Here is a 25,205-nt window from a genome sequence, read left to right as displayed (position 1 = left end):
CATACGGGATGGAACAGGAATGTGTCAGGACCTGGGGGAAATTGTTATAGCCCATCACCTTCAGCCTGCACCACATCGGCATCAAGAACTGGACCTGCTGTAATCTGATCCACATGCAGGATGGAACAGGAATGTGTCAGGACCTGGGGGGAGGTGCCAGAGCCCATCACCTACAGCCTGCACCACATCGGCATCAAGAACTGGGCCTGCTGTAATCTGCTCCACATACAGGATGGAACAGGAATGTGTCAGGACCTGGGGGTAGGAGTCGGAGCCCATCACCTACAGCCTGCACCACATCGGCATCAAGAACTGGACCTGCTGTAAACTGATCTGTATAACGGATGGGACAGGAAGGTCTCAGGACCTGGGGAGAGGTGTTAGAGCCCATCACCTACAGCCTGCACCACATCGGCATCAAGAACTGGGCCTGCTGTAATCTGCTCCACATACAGGATGGAACAGGAATGTGTCAGGACCTGGGAGGAGGTGCTGGAGCCCATCACCTACAGCCTGCACCACATCAGCATCAAGAACTGGACCTGCTGTAATCTGATCCACATGCAGGATGGAACAGGAATATGTCAGGACCTTGAGGGAGGTGCCGGAGCCCATCATCTACAGCCTGCACCACATCAGCATCAACAACTGGGCCTGCTGTAATCTGCTCCACATACAGGATGGAACAGGAATGTGTCAGGACCTGGGGGAAGTTGTTATAGCCCATCACCTTCAGCCTGCACCACATCGGCATCAAGAACTGGACCTGCTGTAATCTGATCCACATGCAGGATGGAACAGGAATGTGTCAGGACCTGGGAGGAGGTGCCAGAGCCCATCACCTTCAGCCTGCACCACATCGGCATCAAGAACTGGACCTGCTGTAATCTGATCCACATGCAGGATGGAACAGGAATGTGTCAGGTCCTGGGGGGAGGTGCCAAAGCCCATCACCTACAGCCTGCACCACATCGGCATCAAGAACTGGGCCTGCTGTAATCTGCTCCACATACAGGATGGAACAGGAATGTGTCAGGACCTGGGGGTAGGAGTCGGAGCCCATCACCTACAGCCTGCACCACATCGGCATCAAGAACTGGGCCTGCTGTAATCTGCTCCACATACAGGATGGAACAATAATGTGTCAGCACCTGGGGGTAGGTGTCGGAGCCCATCACCTACAGCCTGCACTACATCGGCATCAAGAACTGGGCCTGCTGTAATCTGCTCCACATACAGGATGGAACAGGAATGTGTCAGGACCTGGGGGTAGGTGTTGGAGCCCATCACCTACAGCCTGCACCACATCAGCATCAAGAACTGGGCCTGCTGTAATCTGCTCCACATACGGGATGGAACAGGAATGTGTCAGGACCTGGGGGAAATTGTTATAGCCCATCACCTTCAGCCTGCACCACATCGGCATCAAGAACTGGACCTGCTGTAATCTGATCCACATGCAGGATGGAACAGGAATGTGTCAGGACCTGGGGGGAGGTGCCAGAGCCCATCACCTACAGCCTGCACCACATCGGCATCAAGAACTGGGCCTGCTGTAATCTGCTCCACATACAGGATGAAACAGGAATGTGTCAGGACCTGGGGGTAGGAGTCGGAGCCCATCACCTACAGCCTGCACCACATCGGCATCAAGAACTGGGCCTGCTGTAATCTGCTCCACATACAGGATGGAACAGGAATGTGTCAGGACCTGGGAGGAGGTGCTGGAGCCCATCACCTACAGCCTGCACCACATCGGCATCAAGAACTGGACCTGCTGTAATCTGATCCACATGCAGGATGGAACAGGAATATGTCAGGACCTTGAGGGAGGTGCCGGAGCCCATCATCTACAGCCTGCACCACATCAGCATCAACAACTGGGCCTGCTGTAATCTGCTCCACATACAGGATGGAACAGGAATGTGTCAGGACCTGGGGGAAGTTGTTATAGCCCATCACCTTCAGCCTGCACCACATCGGCATCAAGAACTGGACCTGCTGTAATCTGATCCACATGCAGGATGGAACAGGAATGTGTCAGGACCTGGGAGGAGGTGCCAGAGCCCATCACCTTCAGCCTGCACCACATCGGCATCAAGAACTGGACCTGCTGTAATCTGATCCACGTGCAGGATGGAACAGGAATGTGTCAGGTCCTGGGGGGAGGTGCCAAAGCCCATCACCTACAGCCTGCACCACATCGGCATCAAGAACTGGGCCTGCTGTAATCTGCTCCACATACAGGATGGAACAGGACTGTGTCAGGACCTGGGGGTAGGAGTCGGAGCCCATCACCTACAGCCTGCACCACATCGGCATCAAGAACTGGGCCTGCTGTAATCTGCTCCACATACAGGATGGAACAATAATGTGTCAGCACCTGGGGGTAGGTGTCGGAGCCCATCACCTACAGCCTGCACTACATCGGCATCAAGAACTGAGCCTGCTGTAATCTGCTCCACATACAGGATGGAACAGGAATGTGTCAGGACCTGGGGAGAGGTGCCAGAGCCCATCACATACAGCCTGCACCACATCGACATCAAGAACTGGGCCTACTGTAAACTGATCTGTATAAGGGATGGGACAGGAAGTTCTTGGGACCTGGGGAGAGGTGTTGGAGCCCATTACCTACAGCCTGCACCACATCGGCATCAAGAACTGGGCCTGCTGTAAACTGATCTGTATAACGGATGGGACAAGAAGTTCTCAGGACCTGGGGAGAGGTGTTGGAGCCCATTACCTACAGCCTGCACCACATCGGCATCAAGAACTGGGCCTGCTGTAATCTGCACCACATACAGGATGGAACAGGAATGTGTCAGGACCTGGGGGTAGGTGTTGGAGCCCATCACCTACAGCCTGCACCACATCGGCATCAAGAACTGGGCCTGCTGTAATCTGCTCCACATACAGGATGGAACAATAATGTGTCAGGACCTGGGGGTAGGTGTCGGAGCCCATCACCTACAGCCTGCACCACATCGGCATCAAGAACTGGGCCTGCTGTAATCTGCTCCACATACAGGATGGAACAGGAATGTGTCAGGGGAAGTTGTTATAGCCCATCACCTTCAGCCTGCACCACATCGGCATCAAGAACTGGACCTGCTGTAATCTGATCCACATGCAGGATGGAACAGGAATGTGTCAGGACCTGGGGGTAGGAATCTGAGCCCATCACCTACAGCCTGCACCACATCGGCATCAAGAACTGGACCTGCTGTAATCTGCTCCACATACAGGATGGAACAGGAATGTGTCAGGACCTGGGGGTAGGAATCTGAGCCCATCACCTACAGCCTGCACCACATCGGCATCAAGAACTGGACCTGCTGTAAACTGATCCACATGCAGGATGGAACAGGAATGTGTCAGGACCTGGGGGGAGGTGCCAGAGCCCATCACATACAGCCTGCACCACATCGGCATCAAGAACTGGGCCTGCTGTAAACTGATCTGTATAACGGATGGGACAGGAAGGTCTCAGGACCTGGGGAGAGGTGTTAGAGCCCATCACCTACAGCCTGCACCACATCGGCATCAAGAACTGGGCCTGCTGTAATCTGCTCCACATACAGGATGGAACAGGAATGTGTCAGGACCTGGGAGGAGGTGCTGGAGCCCATCACCTACAGCCTGCACCACATCGGCATCAAGAACTGGACCTGCTGTAATCTGATCCACATGCAGGATGGAACAGGAATATGTCAGGACCTTGAGGGAGGTGCCGGAGCCCATCATCTACAGCCTGCACCACATCAGCATCAACAACTGGGCCTGCTGTAATCTGCTCCACATACAGGATGGAACAGGAATGTGTCAGGACCTGGGGGTAGGAGTCGGAGCCCATCACCTACAGCCTGCACCACATCGGCATCAAGAACTGGACCTGCTGTAATCTGATCTGTATAACGGATGGGACAGTAATGTGTCAGGACCTGGGGGGAGGTGCCGGAGCCCATCACCTACAGCCTGCACCACATCGGCATCAAGAACTGGACCTGCTGTAATCTGATCCACATGCAGGATGGAACAGGAATGTGTCAGGACCTGGGGGGAGGTGCCAGAGCCCATTACCTACAGCCTGCACCACATCGGCATCAAGAACTGGGCCTGCTGTAATCTGATCTGTATAACAGATGGAACAATAATGTGTCAGGACCTGGGAGGAGGTGCCGGAGCCCATCACCTACAGCCTGCACCAAATCGGCATCAAGAACTGGACCTGCTGTAATCTGATCCACATGCAGGATGGAACAGGAATGTGTCAGGACCTGGGGGGAGGTGCCAGAGCCCATCACCTACAGCCTGCACCACATCGGCATCAAGAACTGGGCCTGCTGTAATCTGCTCCACATACTGGATGGAACAGGAATGTGTCAGGACCTGGGGGAAGTTGTTATAGCCCATCACCTTCAGCCTGCACCACATCGCCATCAAGAACTGGACCTGCTGTATTCTGATCTGTATACAGGATGGGACAGGAAGGTGTCGGGACCTGAGGGAAGTGCCGAAGCCCATCACCTACTGTCTGCACCACGTTGGCATCTAGAACTGGACCTGCTGTAATCTGATCTGTATACAAGAAGGTGTCAGGGCCTGGATGGAGGTGCTATAGCCCCATCGCCTGCTGCATGCACCACATCAACCTCAAGACAGGAACTGCTGTAATCTGATCCGTGTACAGGATGGGACAGGAAGGTGTCAGGACCTGGGGGGAGGTGTCAGAGTCCATCACCTACAGTCTGCACTACATTGGCATCAAGAACAGGACCTGCTGTAATCTGATCTGTATACAGGTAGGTGTCAGGACCTGGGGAGGTGTTATAGCCCCATCCCCTGCTGTCTGCACCACATCAACGTCAAGAACAGGACTTTTTGTAATCTGAGCCATCAATGCAATAGGACAGGAAGGTGTTGGAGCCCATCATCTAAAGTCAGCACCAAATCGACCTCAAAAATGGGGCCTGTCATAATATGAGCCATTTATGAAGTGTCACAGGAAAGTGTCAGGGCACCTGGTGGGGGGGGGGGGGGAGGTGTAGGTGCAGAATCCCATCACCTACAGTCTACACCACTTTGACCTCAGGAAGTCCTGTCGTAATCCGAGCCATCTATGGGATGCAACAGGAAGCTGCCGGGATGGGGGGTGGAATGGTGTCGGAGCCCATCGCCTACGGTCTACACTACATTGACCTTGAGTCTTCTGCTCGTGTTCTGCTCTGACAGCTCCAAGATCCTCTGTAATAAGAATTTTGCTATAAATTTGAGCCTGAATGTGGGATTTCTGAGCGATTATCAGAATATTGCAAATATTTATGAACACAACCACAGGATGAAAAGCTCGTTATCTGTGACACCAGTATCAGGAGATGTCCAGCTACAAGGGAAGGAAGGGCTGGTCATCTGTGACACCAGTATCAGGAGATGTCCAGCTACAGGGGAAGGAAGGGCTGGTCATCTGTGACACCAGTATCAGGAGATGTCCAGCTACAAGGGAAGGCAGGGCTGGTCATCAGTGACACCAGTATCAGGAGATGTCCAGCTACAAGGGAAGGAAGGGCTGGTCATCTGTGACACCAGTATCAGGAGATGTCCAGCTACAAGGGAAGGAAGGGCTGGTCATCTGTGACACCAGTATCAGGAGATGTCCAGCTACAGGGGAAGGAAGGGCTGGTCATCTGTGACACCAGTATCAGGAGATGTCCAGCTACAAGGGAAGGAAGGGCTGGTCATCTGTGTCACCAGTATAAGGAGATGTCCAGCTACAAGGGAAGGGAGGGCTGGTCATCTGTGACACCAGTATCAGGAGATGTCCAGCTACAGGGGAAGGAAGGGCTGGTCATCTGTGACACCAGTATCAGGAGATGTCCAGCTACAAGGGAAGGCAGGGCTGGTCATCAGTGACACCAGTATCAGGAGATGTCCAGCTACAAGGGAAGGAAGGACTGGTCATCTGTGACACCAGTATCAGGAGATGTCCAGCTACAAGGGAAGGAAGGGCTGGTCATCTGTGACACCAGTATCAGGAGATGTCCAGCTACAGGGGAAGGAAGGGCTGGTCATCTGTGACACCAGTATCAGGAGATGTCCAGCTACAAGGGAAGGCAGGGCTGGTCATCAGTGACACCAGTATCAGGAGATGTCCAGCTACAAGGGAAGGAAGGGCTGGTCATCTGTGACACCAGTATCAGGAGATGTCCAGCTACAAGGGAAGGAAGGGCTGGTCATCTGTGACACCAGTATCAGGAGATGTCCAGCTACAGGGGAAGGAAGGGCTGGTCATCTGTGACACCAGTATAAGGAGATGTCCAGCTACAAGGGAAGGAAGGGCTAATAGCTTAAGGACAATGTTGCCCCCTCTGTGGGCAGGATCTGGTATTACAGCTCATCCCACACATAGATGCGACCTGCCTGGAGTTGTCTCCTCCTGCAGCCTTTACCCTCCCCCCGTGATGGCGCCCTGCAAAAACCAGTCCGTGTGCAGTTTTTTGGGGCATTTTTTATTATTATTTATTTTTGTAAATCACAGAAAATGGCAGGAAAACACAAGATAAAAAAAATCGACAACCTGACAAAAACTTATGCGAGAGGGGGGCGGAGACACAAAACAGACACAAACCGCAAACAAGCCTCCCCCTGTCCTGGTGCCGGGGTCCTGTCACTGCCCACCCCATATTGCCACCATGATGGCGGACCCCCCAGCGCCCCGCTCCTCTTGCCTGCAGACATATTATACATGAAGAATAGGGACATATACGGGATCGCTCGCAGGACATGCACTCACCATTCCCTCCTAATACACAGACATCAGGACTGTAGCTACCACCCCCTCCTAATACACAGACATCACATCAACCTCTCGCTCTCATATAGAAGGAGCATCAGATCTGGGGGATAGTCGGGTGGGGTGGGGGGATGAGGGTGGGGGGATGAGTGTGGGGGGGGGGGGGTATTACACAAATGAGACTTCACTATGAGAGATGCTCTGCAGGTCTCCCTGGAAGTCTAGGGGTAACCAGGGACCTATTATTGCCCCTCAGCAGACACATTGTGACCACAGCCCTGGTGCCCTCCAGAATCCCCGCTGCGCCCCCTCTACAGGTTATTGCAGCCCCACCCGCGGGTCTCCACCTTCCCTTCCTAATCCCGCTTTGCCCTCCTTCAGTACTAGAATTGCCAGCAGTGAAGGGGTTAGCTGTTGCGGATTCCGTCGCGTTCCCTTTCTCCGTTACAATCCTCTCTCCCCCTCCGACATAACATCGAAAGGAAAACAGAAAGAAAAAAAAACTTCTCTGCGTCTATTTATATTTATATATAATATATATATATATTTATAATTGTACAGAACAGGGGGAGAGAAATGAGCCGAAAAAGAACCAAAGTGGAGTCTGGAGGAGAAGGCTGGAGCGGGGCGCAGCGGGCGTGGCCATTCTTCCATCCTGTGGTGCGCGAGATCGGGGGAGGTTTGTTTCTATGTTGTTTGTTTTTCTTTGTTGGGGTCGGGAGGTCGAAGGTCGGAGAGGGTCCAGGTCTGGGAGATGCGTCTCTGGGAATTTAATAATAAGACTCCTTTTCTACCCAACCTGTAAAAAAACAAAAACACTGCGGTCACGACCGATCCAGGAGACGGGGAGATCCACGCACCCACCTCCCGGAGACACCCATGACCCGCTCTCACCTCCTGGGTGTCTTCTAAGGATAAGTTTTCGGATCTCATCGTATACAAAGATGAGGAAGCTGTATGGGAAGGCACAGAACCACCAGCTGGGCCTATGGGAGGAGACGAGAGATGCGTCAGAGATTGGACCCTACTAACCCTCCCGATCCCACTGCTGGTGACATAATGGAGGCCATAATAGTCGTTTCCCAGAGGCCTCTAGGGTTCTAATATTACAGAAGTATAACCAGGCGACGTCCCCCTCTGCAGGAACCTCTAGAACTTTCTACAGGATTGAAGGTTAATGAGTCTTCTCCTCGGGAGGTACAGGACGTCCACCCTCTCGCTCACTTACTTTAATGGGTACATTCTCAGTGCGATGTCCATCCCAGGGCAGTAGGACAGGAACGCTGCCAGAGCCGTCTCCTCAAATAGACCGAAAATGAGGATCTTATTCCTGTATTAAAGAGGAGACAGTCAGCAAGTCCATCCGATACACGTGTGGTTGTGTCCAGGAGGCGGTGGGGTCACTTACTTCATGCCCTGCTGGAACACAGAGTTCCTTCTGGTTTTGCAGATGATGACGTCGGCCCATTGTACGACCACAATACTGACGAAAAAGGCCGTGTGACAGGTGAACTCCACGATCTTACGCTGCTCGTACGTCTACAGGAGAAAACAGAAGGGTCTGTGACTCCACTGACCGACCCTGCCCTGGGGGGGGATGCCCCATGGAAATGGTGACCCAAGGCGTGTGAAGGAGGCCACTCACCCACTGCTGCCCGTAGCTGTCCTCCAGGTCATTGACCGTTCTGTCATCCCAATTCAACCGAATTCCAACCAAGTGTGATGGCAAGAAACCGTTCTCTGCCAGGATGACAAAGTAGGAGAAGAAGCCTCCAAGAGCCTGGATCATACCTGACACGACAAACGGGATAAGAGATTGAAGGAGGACCTAGACCTAGGCTCTTCTATCCTCCATGTTAGGTTGTCGTCTTCTGTATCCTCCAATATATAATATATGCAGCCCAATTGGTGGCGCTGCTATATACGATCCCAGCACTCACCAATCTGCCCATACGCCATGCTGATCAGTCGCTCATTCACCAGTTTGTCGGTGCGGGGGTTTCTTGGTTGCCTCTTCATGATGTCACTCTCCGCAGCTTCGTAGGCCAAGGAGATGGCGGGAACCTGCAGAAGAGGATAGTTATGCACAAGGGCGTATGTCTGAGAACCTCTCTTCTAAGGATCATTATACAACCGTTCCATTTCTCACCATGTCAGTGCCCAGATCAATGCACAGGATGGTGATGGTGCCCAAGGGCAGTGGGATGTTGGCCATGATGAAGAGCAGGAAAGGGGTGATCTCGGGAATGTTACTGGTCAGGGTGTAGGCAATGGACTTCTTCAGGTTATCAAAGATAAGGCGACCTGCGGACAGAGAGATATTACATATCCATGTTCTTAATGTGGGCCCTCACCAGCCCCGGGCTTGTCCCTTCTTACCCTCTTCTACCCCAGTGACAATAGAAGCGAAGTTATCGTCCAGCAGGATCATATCAGCCGCTTGCTTGGAGACATCAGAGCCAGCAATCCCCATGGCCACTCCAATATCGGCCTTCTTCAGAGCTGGGGAGTCATTGACACCATCACCAGTTACCGCCACGATGGCCCCCTGGAGAGAGGAGAGGAGAGGGAAGACCACGTCCATTACCCATCAGATATGTGCACTGAGAGTCCTAAGAGCACTAGAGAGGACCAATGGGGCCCTAAGTCACCAAATATTAATCTGATGTAGATTAATGGAGGAATATGTTTCTCTTCCAGTTATGAACGCTAGAGAAAACTGACACCAGTAATCCTACACATAACATCTGCTGGTGGCAGATTCCCGGGATCCCGGGTGGGGCGCCCTCACCTGGCGCTGGCAGCCTTCTACAATGATCAGCTTCTGTTGTGGGGATGTACGGGCAAAGACAATCTCTGTGTGGTTCTGAAGAATCTCGTCTATCTGCTCGGTGCTCAGGTCCTTCAGGTCGGTGCCGTGAATTACACAGGCCTTGGCATCCCTGGGCAGACATAGAAGGGTCGTTACTTTCCCTAACACAACACTCAATATCAAGTCATTCCAGCAATGGGCACAGAGATCCATCACAAAGAGTCTACAGCACCACAGAACTTCCAGGGCCGTGCCGGACTTTACCTTGGGTTCACCTGGGAGACTGGGATGTTGAGTCGGGCTGCGATATCTTCCACAGTCTCATTACCCTCGGAGATGATGCCCACACCCTTGGCAATGGCTTTGGCTGTGATTGGATGATCTCCAGTCACCATGATTACCTAGAAGAAAAAAAGAGTCTGGTTACCACCAAGACGGGATTCAATCAATTGTATCAATGAAAAGTGCACAAGAGTAAATCAGTGTCACTGAGTCAGGAGATCAGGTGGATGGGGTCCTGTCAGGAGATCAGCGGATGGGGTCCTGTCGGGAGATCAGGTGGATGGAGTCCTGTCGGGAGATCAGGTGGATGGAGCCCCGTCAGGAGATCAGGTGGATGGAGTCCTGTCAGGAGATCAGGCGGATGGGGTCCTGTCAGGAGATCAGGCGGATGGAGCCCCGTCAGGAGATCAGGCGGATGGAGTCCTGTCGGGAGATCAGGCGGATGGGGTCCTGTCGGGAGATCAGGCGGATGGAGCCCTGTCGGGAGATCAGGTGGATGGGGTCCTGTCAGGAGATCAGGTGGATAGGTTCCTGTCAGGAGATCAGGCGGATGGAGCCCTGTCAGGAGATCAGGCGGATGGAGTCCTGTCAGGAGATCAGGCGGATAGGTTCCTGTCGGGAGATCAGGCGGATGGAGTCCTGTCGGGAGATCAGGCGGATGGGGTCCTGTCGGGAGATCAGGCGGATGGGGTCCTGTCGGGAGATCAGGCGGATGGGTTCCTGTCGGGAGATCAGGCGGATGGAGTCCTGTCGGGAGATCAGGCGGATGGAGCCCTGTCGGGAGATCAGGCGGATGGAGCCCTGTCGGGAGATCAGGCGGATGGGGCCCTGTCGGGAGATCAGGCGGATGGGGCCCTGTCGGGAGATCAGGCGGATGGGGCCCTGTCGGGAGATCAGGCGGATGGAGCCCTGTCGGGAGATCAGGCGGATGGAGCCCTGTCGGGAGATCAGGCGGATGGGGTCCTGTCAGGAGATCAGCGGATGGAGTCCTGTGCAGGAGATCAGGCGGATGGGGTCCTGTCAGGAGATCAGGCGGATGGAGCCCTGTCAGGAGATCAGGCGGATGGGGTCCTGTCAGGAGATCAGGCGGATGGAGTCCTGTCAGGAGATCAGGTGGATGGAGCCCTGTCAGGAGATCAGGTGGATGGGGTCCTGTCAGGAGATCAGGTGGATGGGGTCCTGTCAGGATAGTGGTATATATAGTAGCCGCCGCTCCTCAGTTCCAGTCTGTGATATTCCCGGCTCTCCATCTTCTTATCACATAGATGTCACCTCTCTGTCCTCAGCTGATAAATCTTCAGGGGGAAAATTTTCCCTCCAAAATTGATGGAGATTCCCTCTGGGAAGATTTACTCAGCAACAGTTGCTGATTGGTTGAGCTTTTTGACCTATTGAGACCTGTTGCTGGGGGAAGTTTGGAATCTGCCTAGTTACTGGCAGGTGATTGGTTCCAGCTCTGAGGTGCAGGAAGCCTTCAGGAGCGCTGGACTGATGCCCCTTCATTAGTTGGGAGAGGTAAGTCGTACGAGGACGGTCAGTGGATGAGTGTTTAGGACTTTGATATCTTCATTTAAGGAACCACGGAACCCGCTCCAGGTTCTTATGGACTGGTGAGTCCTGTCACATGCAGGTCTTATATATCTCTGAGCCTATAGAAGGTCCCTGTCATCAGCTCTGATCCCTCCCGTGGTCCCTATAAGGTCCCCCTCTCACCTTGATCCCGGCGCTCCTGCACTTGCCCACTGCGTCTGGTACAGCTGCTCGGGGAGGGTCAATCATGGACATGAGTCCTACAAAGCAAAGGTTCTCTGTGCTGAAGTTAAGGTCCTCGGTGTCAAAGGCAAAGCCCTTGGGGTGCAGCTCCTCGGGGAAGTAGTAATGGCAGAATCCTGCGGAGGTGGACACACACGTTAGCAGAGTAGGAGCGTCTCTCCGGCTGGTCTCCCGCCCCCATCATGTAGGTGCACCTTACCCAGCACCCGCTCTCCCAGTCCCCCCAGCTCCAGGTACGCGTTCTGGAAGGCCTCCTTCAGCTCATCGTCCAGGGGCTGCTCCTTGCCCTGGATTAAGATGGTGGAGCAGACATCCAGGATCCTCTCTGGGGCGCCCTTCATCACCAGCAGGTAGCGGTTATCATTGGGGTCTTCATTTTCATGGATGGAAAGCTGCGGAGGAAGAGGGGAGACACCTCAATATATGTACTAGAGCCGCAGCTCAATATATGTACTAGAGCCGCACCTCAATATATGTACTAGAGCCGCACCTCAATATATGTACTAGAGCCGCACCTCAATATATGTACTAGAGCCGCACCTCAATATATGTACTAGAGCCGCACCTCAATATATGTACTAGAGCCGCACCTCAATATATGTCCTAGAGCCGCACCTCAATATATGTACTAGAGCCCCACCTCAATATATGTACTAGAGCCGCACCTCAATATATGTACTAGAGCCCCACCTCAATATATGTACTAGAGCCGCACCTCAATATATGTCCTAGAGCCGCACCTCAATATATATACTAGAGCCGCACCTCAATATATGTCCTAGAGCCCCACCTCAATATATGTACTAGAGCCCCACCTCAATATATGTACTAGAGCCCCACCTCATTATATGTACTAGAGCCGCACCTCAATATATGTACTAGAGCCGCACCTCAATATATGTACTAGAGCCGCACCTCAATATATGTACTAGAGCCGCACCTCAATATATGTCCTAGAGCCGCACCTCAATATATGTCCTAGAGCCGCACCTCAATATATGTACTAGAGCCCCACCTCAATATATATACTAGAGCCCCACCTCAATATATGTACTAGAGCCGCACCTCAATATATGTACTAGAGCCCCACCTCAATATATGTCCTAGAGCCGCACCTCAATATATGTACTAGAGCCGCACCTCAATATATGTCCTAGAGCCGCACCTCAATATATGTACTAGAGCCCCACCTCAATATATGTCCTAGAGCCGCACCTCAATATATATACTAGAGCCGCACCTCAATATGTGTACTAGAGCCGCACCTCAATATATGTACTAGAGCCGCACCTCATTATATGTACTAGAGCCGCACCTCATTATACTAGAGCCTCATTATACTATGTACTAGAGCCCCACCTCAATATATGTCCTAGAGCCGCACCTCAATATATATACTAGAGCCGCACCTCAATATGTGTACTAGAGCCGCACCTCAATATATGTACTAGAGCCGCACCTCATTATATGTACTAGAGCCCCACCTCAATATATGTACTAGAGCCGCACCTCAATATATGTACTAGAGCCGCACCTCAATATATGTACTAGAGCCGCACCTCAATATATGTACTAGAGCCCCACCTCAATATATGTACTAGAGCCCCACCTCAATATATGTACTAGAGCCCCACCTCAATATATATGTACTAGAGCCGCACCTCATTATATGTACTAGAGCCGCACCTCAATATATGTACTAGAGCCGCACCTCAATATATGTACTAGAGCCGCACCTCAATATATGTACTAGAGCCCCACCTCAATATATGTACTAGAGCCGCACCTCAATATATGTACTAGAGCCGCAACTCAATATATGTACTAGAGCCGCAACTCAATATATGTACTAGAGCCGCACCTCAATATATGTACTAGAGCCGCACCTCAATATATGTACTAGAGCCGCACCTCAATATGTACTAGAGCCGAACCTCAATATATGTCCTAGAGCCGAACCTCAATATATGTACTAGAGCCCCACCTCAATATATGTACTAGAGCCCCACCTCAATATATGTACTAGAGCCCCACCTCAATATATGTACTAGAGCCCCACCTCAATATATGTACTAGAGCCGCACCTCAATATATGTACTAGAGCCGCACCTCAATATATGTACTAGAGCCGCACCTCAATATATGTACTAGAGCCGCACCTCAATATATGTACTAGAGCCCCACCTCAATATATGTACTAGAGCCCCACCTCAATATATGTACTAGAGCCCCACCTCAATATATGTACTAGAGCCGCACCTCAATATATGTCCTAGAGCCGCACCTCAATATATGTACTAGAGCCCCACCTCATTATATGTACTAGAGCCCCACCTCAATATATGTACTAGAGCCCCACCTCAATATATGTACTAGAGCCGCACCTCAATATATGTACTAGAGCCGCACCTCAATATATGTACTAGAGCCGCACCTCAATATATGTACTAGAGCCGCACCTCAATATATGTACTAGAGCCGCACCTCAATATATATACTAGAGCCCCACCTCAATATATGTACTAGAGCCCCACCTCAATATATGTACTAGAGCCCCACCTCAATATATGTACTAGAGCCGCACCTCAATATATGTACTAGAGCCGCACCTCAATATATGTACTAGAGCCCCACCTCAATATATGTACTAGAGCCGCACCTCAATATATGTACTAGAGCCGCAACTCAATATATGTACTAGAGCCGCACCTCAATATATGTACTAGAGCCCCACCTCAATATATGTACTAGAGCCGCACCTCAATATATGTACTAGAGCCGCAACTCAATATATGTACTAGAGCCGCACCTCAATATATGTACTAGAGCCGCACCTCAATATATGTACTAGAGCCGCACCTCAATATATGTACTAGAGCCGCACCTCAATATGTACTAGAGCCGAACCTCAATATATGTCCTAGAGCCGAACCTCAATATATGTACTAGAGCCCCACCTCAATATATGTACTAGAGCCCCACCTCAATATATGTACTAGAGCCCCACCTCAATATATGTACTAGAGCCCCACCTCAATATATGTACTAGAGCCGCACCTCAATATATGTACTAGAGCCCCACCTCAATATATGTACTAGAGCCCCACCTCAATATATGTACTAGAGCCGCACCTCAATATATGTCCTAGAGCCGCACCTCAATATATGTACTAGAGCCCCACCTCATTATATGTACTAGAGCCCCACCTCAATATATGTACTAGAGCCCCACCTCAATATATGTACTAGAGCCGCACCTCAATATATGTACTAGAGCCGCACCTCAATATATGTACTAGAGCCGCACCTCAATATATGTACTAGAGCCGCACCTCAATATATGTACTAGAGCCGCACCTCAATATATGTACTAGAGCCGCACCTCAATATATATACTAGAGCCCCACCTCAATATATGTACTAGAGCCGCACCTCAATATATGTACTAGAGCCCCACCTCAATATATGTACTAGAGCCGCACCTCAATATATGTACTAGAGCCGCACCTCAATATATGTACTAGAGCCGCACCTCATTATACTAGAGCCTCATTATACTATGTACTAGAGCCCCACCTCAATATATGTACTAGAGCCGCACCTCAATATATGTACTAGAGCCGCACCTCAATATATATACTAGAGCCGCACCTCAATATATATACTAGAGCCGCACCTATAGGAACCCACCTCCCTTATAGTACACCCGCCTGACCAGTGTCAATGGGGCACATTTACTAAGGTCCGCAGCCGCGAATCCGTCGGGTTTTTCCCGAATATTTCCACTTTGCGCTGTATTTCACAGGATTGTGGCGCACACGAACGATTTTTGGCACGACTTTCACGCGACAGAAATCGGGGGCGTGGCCACCGGACAACCCGAAGGATTCGGAAAAAACGAGGAATTTAAAAAGCCATTTGTGTCGCACGATCAAGCACTCACATACACCAGAAAAAAGCAGGTGAACAGCAGCGACACCTGGTGAATATCGGCGCACGGACCTTAGTGAATCCCGGCAGAACCCAAATCAGCGTCGGAGAACTGGACTGGACCGGGTAAGTAAATGTGCCCCAATATCCAGACACTGGGGCAGATTTACTTACCCGGCCTATTCGCGATCCAGCGGCGCGTTCTCTGAACAGGATTCGGGTCCGGACGGGATTTATGGAGGTAGTTCCTCCGCCGTCCACCAGGTGGCGCTGCACCGAGGCCGGCTGAGTGCAGGTAAGCGCGTCCCGAGCGACACATTTTCCGTTTTTAAATGCGGCGGTTTTCGCTCGGCCACGCCCCCAGATTTCCGTAGCGTGCACGCCAGCGCCGATGCGCCACAATTTGATCGCATGCGCCAAAATCCCGGGGCAGTTCAGGTACAATCGGCGCAAATCGGAAATATTCGGGTAACACATCGGGAAAACGTGAATCGGGCCCTTAGTAAATGACCCCCATTATCTGCAGGCTCCTCTGATTTCTCAGAGCTGGTGGCCAGAGACTGGCTGCTATCATGGCACCCATACATGTCACCCATACATGTCACCCATACATGGCACCCACACATGTCACCCATACATGTCACCCATACATGTCACCCATACATGTCACCCATACATGGCACCCACACATGGCACCCACACATGGCACCCACACATGGCACCCATACATGTCACCCATACATGTCACCCACACATGGCACCCATACATGTCACCCATACATGGCACCCATACATGGCACCCACACATGGCACCCACACATGTCACCCATACATGTCACCCATACATGGCACCCATACATGGCACCCACACATGGCACCCATACATGTCATCCACTGATGAATCCCTCCTGCACTGATTGACCTCCCCCCTGCACTGATGGATCTCCCCCTGCACTGATGGATCTCCCCCCTGCACTGATGGATCTTCCCCCTGCACTGATGGATCTCCCCCCTGCACTGATGGATCTCCCCCCTGCACTGATGGATCCCCCTGCACTGATGGATCTCCCCCCTGCACTGATGGATCTCCCCCCTGCACTGATGGATCTCCCCCCTGCACTGATGGATCTCCCCCCTGCACTGATGGATCTCCCCCTGCACTGATGGATCTCCCCCCTGCACTGATGGATCCCCCTGCACTGATGGATCTCCCCCCTGCACTGATGGATCTCCCCCCTGCACTGATGGATCCCCCTGCACTGATGGATCTCCTCCCTGCACTGATGGATCCCCCTGCACTGATGGATCTCCCCCCTGCACTGATGGATCCCCCTGCACTGATGGATCTCCCCCCTGCACTGATGGATCTCCCCCTGCACTGATGGATCTCCCCCCTGCACTGATGGATCTCCCCCCTGCACTGATGGATCTCCCCCCTGCACTGATGGATCCCCCTGCACTGATGGATCTCCCCCCTGCACTGATGGATCCCCCTGCACTGATGGATCCCCCTGCACTGATGGATCTCCCCCTGCACTGATGGATCTCCCCCTGCACTGATGGATCTCCCCCCTGCACTGATGGATCTCCCCCTGCACTGATGGATCTCCCCCCTGCCCTTATGGTTTCCCCCCTGCACTGATGGATCCCCCTGAACTGATGGATCTCCCCCCTGCACTGATGAATCCCTCCTGCACTGATTGATCTCCCCCCTGCACTGATGAATGCCCCCTGTAATGATGGATCTCCTCCTGCACTGATGGATCCCCCCTGCACTGATGGATCTCCCCCCTGCACTGATGGATCTCCCCCCTGCACTGATGGATCTCCCCCCTGCACTGATGAATCCCTCCTGCACTGATGGATCTCCCCCCTGCACTGATGGATCTCCCCCTGCACTGATGGATCTCCCCCCTGCACTGATGGATCTCCCCCTGCACTGATGGATCTCCCCCTGCACTGATGGATCTCCCCCTGCACTGATGGATCTCCCCCCTGCACTGATGGATCCCCCCTGCACTGATGGATCTCCCCCCTGCACTGATGGATCTCCCCCCTGCACTGATGGATCTCCCCCTGCACTGATGAATCCCTCCTGCACTGATGGATCTCCCCCCTGCACTGATGGATCTCCCCTGCACTGATGGATCTCCTCCCTGCACTGATGGATCTTCCCCTGCACTGATGGATCTCCCCCTGCACTGATGGATCTCCTCCCTGCACTGATGGATCTCCCCCTGCACTGATGGATCTCCCCTGCACTGATGGATCTCCCCCTGTACTGATTGATCTCCCCTGCACTGATGGATCCCCCTTGATGGATCTCCCCCCTGCACTGATGGATCTCCCCTGCACTGACGGATCTCCCCCCTGCACTGATGAATCCCTCCTGCACTGATGGATCTCCCCCCTGCACTGATGGATCTCCCCTGCACTGATGGATCTCCCCCTGCACTGATGGATCTCCTCCCTGCACTGATGGATCTCCCCTGCACTGATGGATCTCCCCCTGCACTGATGGATCTCCCCTGCACTGATGGATCTCCCCCCTGCACTGATGAATCCCCCCTGTAATGATGGATCTCCTCCTGCACTGATGGATCCCCCCCTGCACTGATGGATCTCCCCCCTGCACTGATGGATTTCCCCCTGCACTGATGGATCTCCCCCCTGCACTGATGAATCCCCCCTGTAATGATGGATCTCCTCCTGCACTGATGGATCCCCCCCTGCACTGATGGATCTCCCCCCTGCACTGATGGATCTCCCCCCTGCACTGATGAATCCCTCCTGCACTGATGGATCTCCCCCCTGCACTGATGGATCTCCCCCTGTACTGATGGATCTCCCCCCTGCACTGATGAATCCCTCCTGCACTGATGGATCTCCCCCTGCACTGATGGATCTCCCCCCTGCACTGATGAATCCCTCATGCACTGATGGATCTCCCCCTGTACTGATGGATCTCCCCCCTGCACTGATGAATCCCTCCTGCACTGATGGATCTCCCCCTGCACTGATGGATCTCCCCCCTGCACTGATGAATCCCTCATGCACTGATGGATCTCCCCCTGTACTGATGGATCTCCCCCCTGCACTGACGGATCTCCCCCCTGCACTGATGAATCCCTCCTGCACTGATGGATCTCCCCCTGCACTGATGGATCTCCCCCCTGCACTGATGGATCTCCTCCCTGCACTGATGGATCTCCCCTGCACTGATGGATCTCCCCCTGTACTGATTGATCTCCCCTGCACTGATGGATCCCCCTTGATGGATCTCCCCCCTGCACTGATGGATCTCCCCCCTGCACTGATGAATCCCTCCTGCACTGATGGATCTCCCCTGCACTGATGGATCTCCCCCTGCACTGATGGATCTCCTCCCTGCACTGATGGATCTCCCCTGCACTGATGGATCCCCCTGCACTGATGGATCTCCCCCCTGCACTGATGGATCTCCCCTATACTGATGGATCTCCCCCCTGCACTGATGGATCCCCCCCCTGCACTGATGGATCTCCCCCCTGCACTGATGCATCCCCCCTGCACTGATGGATCTCCCCCTGCACTGATGGATCTCCCCCTGCACTGATGGATCTCCCCTGCACTGATGGATCCCCCTTGATGGATCTCGCCCTGCACTGATGGATCGCCCCCTGCACTGATGGATACCCCCTTCCCCCAGAACTGATGGATCTCCCCTGCACTGATTGATCTCCCCTGTACTGATGGATCTCCCCTGCACTGATTGATCTCCCCTGTACTGATGGATCTCCCCTGCACTGATGGATCTCCCCTGCACTGATGGATCGCCCCTGCACTGATGGATCGCCCCCTACACTGATGGATCTCCCCTGCACTGATGGATCTCCCCTGCACTGATGGATCGCCCCCTACACTGATGGATCCCCCCCCCCCGAACTGATGGATCTCCCCTGTACTGATGGATCTCCCCTGTACTGATGGATCCCCCCTTGTACTGATGGATCCCCCCCTTGTACTGATGGATCCCCCCCCTGCACTGATGGATCTCCCCCCTGCACTGATGGATCTCCCCCTGCACTGATGAATCTCCCCCCTGCACTGATGGATCTCCCCCTGCACTGATGGATCTCCCCCTGCACTGATGGATCTCCCCTGCACTGATGGATCTCCCCTGCACTGATGGATCTCCCCTGCACTGATGGATCCCCCTTGATGGATCTCGCCCTGCACTGATGGATCGCCCCCTGCACTGATGGATACCACCCCCCCCCCAGAACTGATGGATCCCCCTTGATGGATCTCGCCCTGCACTGATGGATCTCGCCCTGCACTGATGGATCTCCCCTGCACTGATGGATCTCCCCTGCACTGATGGATCTCCCCTGCACTGATGGATCTCCCCTGCACTGATGGATCGCCCCCTACACTGATGGATCCCCCCCCCCGAACTGATGGATCTCCCCTGTACTGATGGATCTCCCCTGTACTGATGGATCCCCCCTTGTACTGATGGATCCCCCCCTTGTACTGTTGGATCTCCCCCTGCACTGTTGGATCTCCCCCTGCACTGATGGATCCCCCCTGCACTGATGGATCTCCCCCTGCACTGATGGATCTCCCCTATACTGATGGATCTCCCCTGCACTGATGGATCCCCCCCTGCACTGATGGATCCCCCCCTGCACTGATGGATCTCCCCCCTTCTACTGATGGATTTTCCCCCTGCATTGATAGATCTAGTCACACATGCACTGATGGATCTCCCCTGCACTGATGGATCTCCCCTGCACTGATGGATCTCCCCTATACTGATGGATCTCCCCTATACTGATGGATCTCCCTTGCACTGATGGATCCCCCCTGCACTGATGGATCCCCCCCTGCACTGATGGATCTCCCTTGCACTGATGCATCCCCCCTGCACTGATGGATTTTCCCCTGCACTGATGCATCCCCCCTGCACTGATGGATCTCCCCTGCACTGATGGATCTCCCCCTGCACTGATGGATCTCCCCTATACTGATGGATTTTCCCCTGCACTGATGGATCCCCCCTGCACTGATGGATCTCCCCCCTGCACTGATGGATCTCCCCTGCACTGATGGATCTCCCCTGCACTGATGGATCTCCCCCCTGCACTGATGGATCTCCCCTGCACTGATGGATCTCCCCCTGCACTGATGGATCTCCCCTATACTGATGGATTTTCCCCTGCACTGATGGATCTCCCCTGCACTGATGGATCTCCCCCTGCACTGATGGATCTCCCCTATACTGATGGATCTCCCCCTGCACTGATGGATCTCCCCCTGCACTGATGGATCTCCCCTATACTGATGGATCCCCCCTGCACTGATGGATCTCCCCCCTGCACTGATGGATCTCCCCCCTGCACTGATGGATCCCCCCCTGCACTGATGGATTTTCCCCTGCACTGATAGATCTAGTCACACATGCATGTGTCCTACTGATGGGATTAGGTCGGTGTTGGCTGCGCTGTACCCCAGAGGCAGAGGTAAAAAGCTTTTATGTTATTATGAAATGAATGTTAAGACGGATCAGGATCCTGCAGCAGCTGGGACTAATCTCCAGAGAGAGGATGACAAGGTGGTGAGGAGGGTGCGAGGGACCCAGGAGGCACCAGGCGGATCATGGGAGAGGTCGGTGCCGCTGATGATCCTCTGATATGTCCAGGTACATGCAGGAAGGTGACACTGATGGATCTCCCCCTGCACTGCTGGATCTCCCCCTGCACTGCTGGATCTCCCCTGCACTGCTGGATCCCCCCCTGCACTGCTGGATCCCCCCCTGCACTGCTGTATCCCCCCCCTGCTGTATCCCCCCCCTGCACTGCTGGATCCCCCCCTGCACTGCTGGATCCCCCCCCTGCACTGCTGGATCCCCCCCCCCTGCACTGCTGGATCCCCCCCCCCTGCACTGCTGGATCCCCCCCCCCCTGCACTGCTGGATCCCCCCCCTGCACTGCTGTATCCCCCCCCTGCACTGCTGGATCCCCCCCCTGCACTGCTGGATCCCCCCCCCTGCACTGCTGGATCCCCCCTGCACTGCTGGATCTCCCCCTGCACTGCTGGATCCCCCCCCTGCACTGCTGGATCCCCCCTGCACTGCTGGATCCCCCCCCTGCACTGCTGGATCCCCCCCCTGCACTGCTGGATCCCCCCCCTGCACTGCTGGATCCCCCCCCTGCACTGCTGTATCCCCCCTGCACTGCTGTATCCCCCCCCCTGCACTGCTGGATCCCCCCCCTGCACTGCTGGATCCCCCCCCTGCACTGCTGGATCTCCCCCTGCACTGCTGGATCCCCCCCTGCACTGCTGGATCCCCCCCCTGCACTGCTGGATCTCCCCCTGCACTGCTGGATCCCCCCCTGCACTGCTGGATCCCCCCCCCTGCACTGCTGGATCCCCCCCCTGCACTGCTGGATCTCCCCCTGCACTGCTGGATCCCCCCCTGCACTGCTGGATCCCCCCCCTGCACTGCTGGATCTCCCCCTGCACTGCTGGATCCCCCCCTGCACTGCTGGATCCCCCCCCTGCACTGCTGGATCTCCCCCTGCACTGCTGGATCCCCCCCTGCACTGCTGGATCCCCCCCCCCCTGCACTGCTGGATCCCCCCCTGCACTGCTGGATCCCCCCCCTGCACTGCTGTATCCCCCCCCTGCACTGCTGGATCCCCCCCCTGCACTGCTGGATCCCCCCTGCACTGCTGGATCCCCCCCCTGCACTGCTGGATCCCCCCCCTGCACTGCTGTATCCCCCCTGCACTGCTGGATCTCCCCCTGCACTGCTGGATCCCCCCCCTGCACTGCTGGATCCCCCCTGCACTGCTGGACCCCCCCCCTGCACTGCTGGATCCCCCCCCTGCACTGCTGGATCCCCCCCCTGCACTGCTGTATCCCCCCTGCACTGCTGTATCCCCCCCCTGCACTGCTGGATCCCCCCCCTGCACTGCTGTATCCCCCCTGCACTGCTGTATCCCCCCTGCACTGCTGGATCTCCCCCTGCACTGCTGGATCTCCCCCTGCACTGCTGGATGCACTCATGGGCACCGCAACCACGACTTGTAATGTCAGACACGACCTGGGCCCAGAGGTGGCGCTGTTCTTGTATTCTTTCATTATGGGGGATCCCTACCTCCACCAGCTTCAAGCTTATTCGTACCACGTGTTACATAAGGACCGTGAGCAGCGGAGCTGTGGCCGATAGATACACGTGGACCCTCCTGAGCTCCCCCTCTGGCTGTCACCTGTCATGGCCGGCTTACCTGATATTTGTTTGTGGAGTTGAAAGGGATCTCAGCGACTTTCTTGCTCTTCTCCCTCATGGCCTTGACGGAGCCACAAGACAACTCAATGCACTTCAGGAGAGCCGACTCGGAGGCGTCACCAGCCACGTCCCTCTGTGAAGATATGTGAAGTTATGGAAGGAAACACGAGCAGAGGCCCATACACAATCACCGGGACACATGTAAAGCCCAGCATCCACACACTGACACACTGAAACACAGCTGCAGCCGAGGCACGGCCACCACACACCTTCAGGACAGGGATGTTGTCGTTTCCTGCTTTGAAGACGGCGCGGTTACACAGGGCAGCGATGCGAGCCAAGGCGATCCAGGTGGGGGAGCTCTTGTCAAATGAGGCCCCTAAGAGAGGACACATGGTGAGAAGGAGGGGACACGTCAGAGACACCCCCTGACCCCAGAGCAGGGGCGCCCATCACACCTGACTGGTCCTCTGTGGTGTCAGCCTCATGAATCTGGTTGTCAAACCACATGTGCGCCACAGTCATGCGGTTCTGTGTCAGGGTGCCGGTCTTGTCGGAGCAGATGGTGGATGTCGATCCCAGGGTCTCCACGGCTTCCAGGTTCTTCACCAGGCAGTTCTTACGAGCCATGCGCTTGGCGGTGAGAGTCAGACATACCTGAGACACAAGACCATAGATGGGACCAATTCAATGGAGATGGTTGTGTAATCAGACAAGATGCTGACACAACCCCACCACATGGGTGCACATCCAGAATCTCAGTGAATCTGTCATGTCACCCGTGTAACAACATGTCATAAGCAGGCGCCCAGGTATCTAGAGGCCTCTGGTACTTACAGTGACGGTGGCCAGAAGTCCCTCTGGGACATTAGCAACAATGATCCCAATGAGGAAGATGACGGCCTCCAGCCAGGAATAGCCCAAGATGAGGGAGAGGATGAAGAAGGAGATTCCCAGGAACACGGCCACGCCAGTGATCAGATGGATAAAGTGCTCAATTTCCTTGGCAATTGGGGTCTTCCCAACCTCTAGACCAGAAGCCAAAGTGGCGATGCGACCCATCACGGTCCTGTCACCTGTGGCCACGACTATTCCACGGGCGGTACCTGCAAGGACATCACCTAGGTTAGAGATCAGGAAGTTTCATCTTCTGAAACGCCTCACATCTTTATACCAAGGGGATCCTGTTCCACACGGATCAAGCAGAATCAGCTACCTCCCACACCCTGACCACTTATGTGTCATGTCCCATAGACTATCTACGATATGGACCTTGACCACCTATGCACGGCCCTATGTAACTTTGTGAGTCTGGGTCCAGGTATTTTGGGTGTCTGGGTGGCATGGTCGCTCCATACTCCAGGTGACCTCTCCAGGTGAGGTGGAGCTGTGTCCTCCATGTGCTGCCTCCTACCTGATGAGATCCTTCCATCTGTATTTGTTATATCTGAAGACGGGACTGTCTGACTTCATGTTTAGAAGCTGGAGACAGCGAGTTTATTTTGCTTGACGCGTAAGAGACAAAAAACCTCCATTTACTTTGAACCTGTCCCTGTGTCTGTGCTGAACACCAGCGTCTACCTGTGAGCCACCCCCCACAACGTCTAGACAGGTGCTGGAGGAACTTGTTTAATAATCAGGATTTATGACCAGACGTCTAGATGGCTCCAAACATCATCATGTATGAACAGCTGTAAGATTTCCCAACAATGACACATGAAATTTTAGCAATTGTCTAAACTGATGTTCAGTTGTCTCTCACGTGCCCCGAGCTAATGTCCAACACTTTCCCTAAGGATAGTCAAAGATTCTCTTCTAGGCAATGGGACTTTACCTTCGACACAGTTGGTGGAGAAGAAGGTGATGTTACGGGTCTCGAGAGGGTTATCGTGGGTGCAGTCGGGTGACCTGGTTTGGGGCTCAGATTCACCTGTCAGGGAAGAGTTATCTACCTGAAAGACCATAGGTGGAAGGGAGAGAAGAGACAGGAGAGAGAAGGAATGAATAAGGAGGAGAAGAAATATGGAGAAACAGTAAACATATAGCGGGACTAGAGACAAAGTCACTGAGGGCTCAGTACAGAACGTACGGAAGATGCTTCCTCGCTTATAGGAGTCCATTATAGGTTCTATAGAGAGAAGACATTGCCTACTGCATCCCATAAACTGGTGAGGAACATGGTGAGGATGTGGTCACCACTGTAGTCTCCGCATCTGATGTATGGCTGAGACAAGCACTAACACAAAGCTCCCTGATGTGGAAGGGTATAACCTGAAGACGAGCTCCACAAGATACAACTGCAGATCATTGTGTGCTGCGCCTCACCTTACAGCCATGGG

The 25,205-nt window shown here is 53.8% G+C and overlaps 1 protein-coding gene across 1 annotated transcript; it reads right to left on the bottom strand.

Moving 5' to 3' along the window:
* Positions 1-6,490: 6,490 nt before the first annotated feature.
* On the bottom strand, positions 6,491-25,001 carry LOC140112570 (sodium/potassium-transporting ATPase subunit alpha-3-like). Its single transcript, XM_072132550.1, has 17 exons — positions 24,701-25,001; positions 23,704-23,972; positions 23,325-23,523; positions 23,136-23,245; positions 22,865-22,999; positions 11,860-12,052; positions 11,601-11,776; positions 9,870-10,006; positions 9,585-9,735; positions 9,173-9,341; positions 8,943-9,097; positions 8,734-8,857; positions 8,439-8,584; positions 8,202-8,332; positions 8,022-8,123; positions 7,688-7,779; positions 6,491-7,592 (listed from the first exon to the last, which is right to left on the bottom strand). The coding sequence occupies exons 1-17, from the start codon at positions 24,984-24,986 to the stop codon at positions 7,564-7,566; spliced, it is 2,604 nt and encodes an 867-aa protein (XP_071988651.1). The 5' UTR covers positions 24,987-25,001; the 3' UTR covers positions 6,491-7,563.
* Between the last annotated feature and the right edge of the window lie 204 nt (positions 25,002-25,205).

Source organism: Engystomops pustulosus, unplaced genomic scaffold (genome assembly GCF_040894005.1).
Source record: "Engystomops pustulosus unplaced genomic scaffold, aEngPut4.maternal MAT_SCAFFOLD_883, whole genome shotgun sequence".
In the NCBI taxonomy this organism is placed as follows: domain Eukaryota; kingdom Metazoa; phylum Chordata; class Amphibia; order Anura; family Leptodactylidae; genus Engystomops; species Engystomops pustulosus.
This window is presented reverse-complemented; position numbering and strand designations above follow the sequence as displayed.

Excerpts from the sequence above, each read along its gene's own strand:
- LOC140112570 (XM_072132550.1), bottom strand. The coding sequence starts at position 24,986 with ATGGACTCCTATAAGCGAGGAAGCATCTTCCGTACGTTCTGTACTGAG. Across the intron at positions 7,780-8,021 it reads CTGAGAATGTACCCATTAAA|GCCCAGCTGGTGGTTCTGTG; the intron begins GTAAGTGAGCGA and ends CTCCTCCCATAG. Across the intron at positions 7,593-7,687 it reads CCTTAGAAGACACCCAGGAG|GTTGGGTAGAAAAGGAGTCT; the intron begins GTGAGAGCGGGT and ends GTTTTTTTACAG.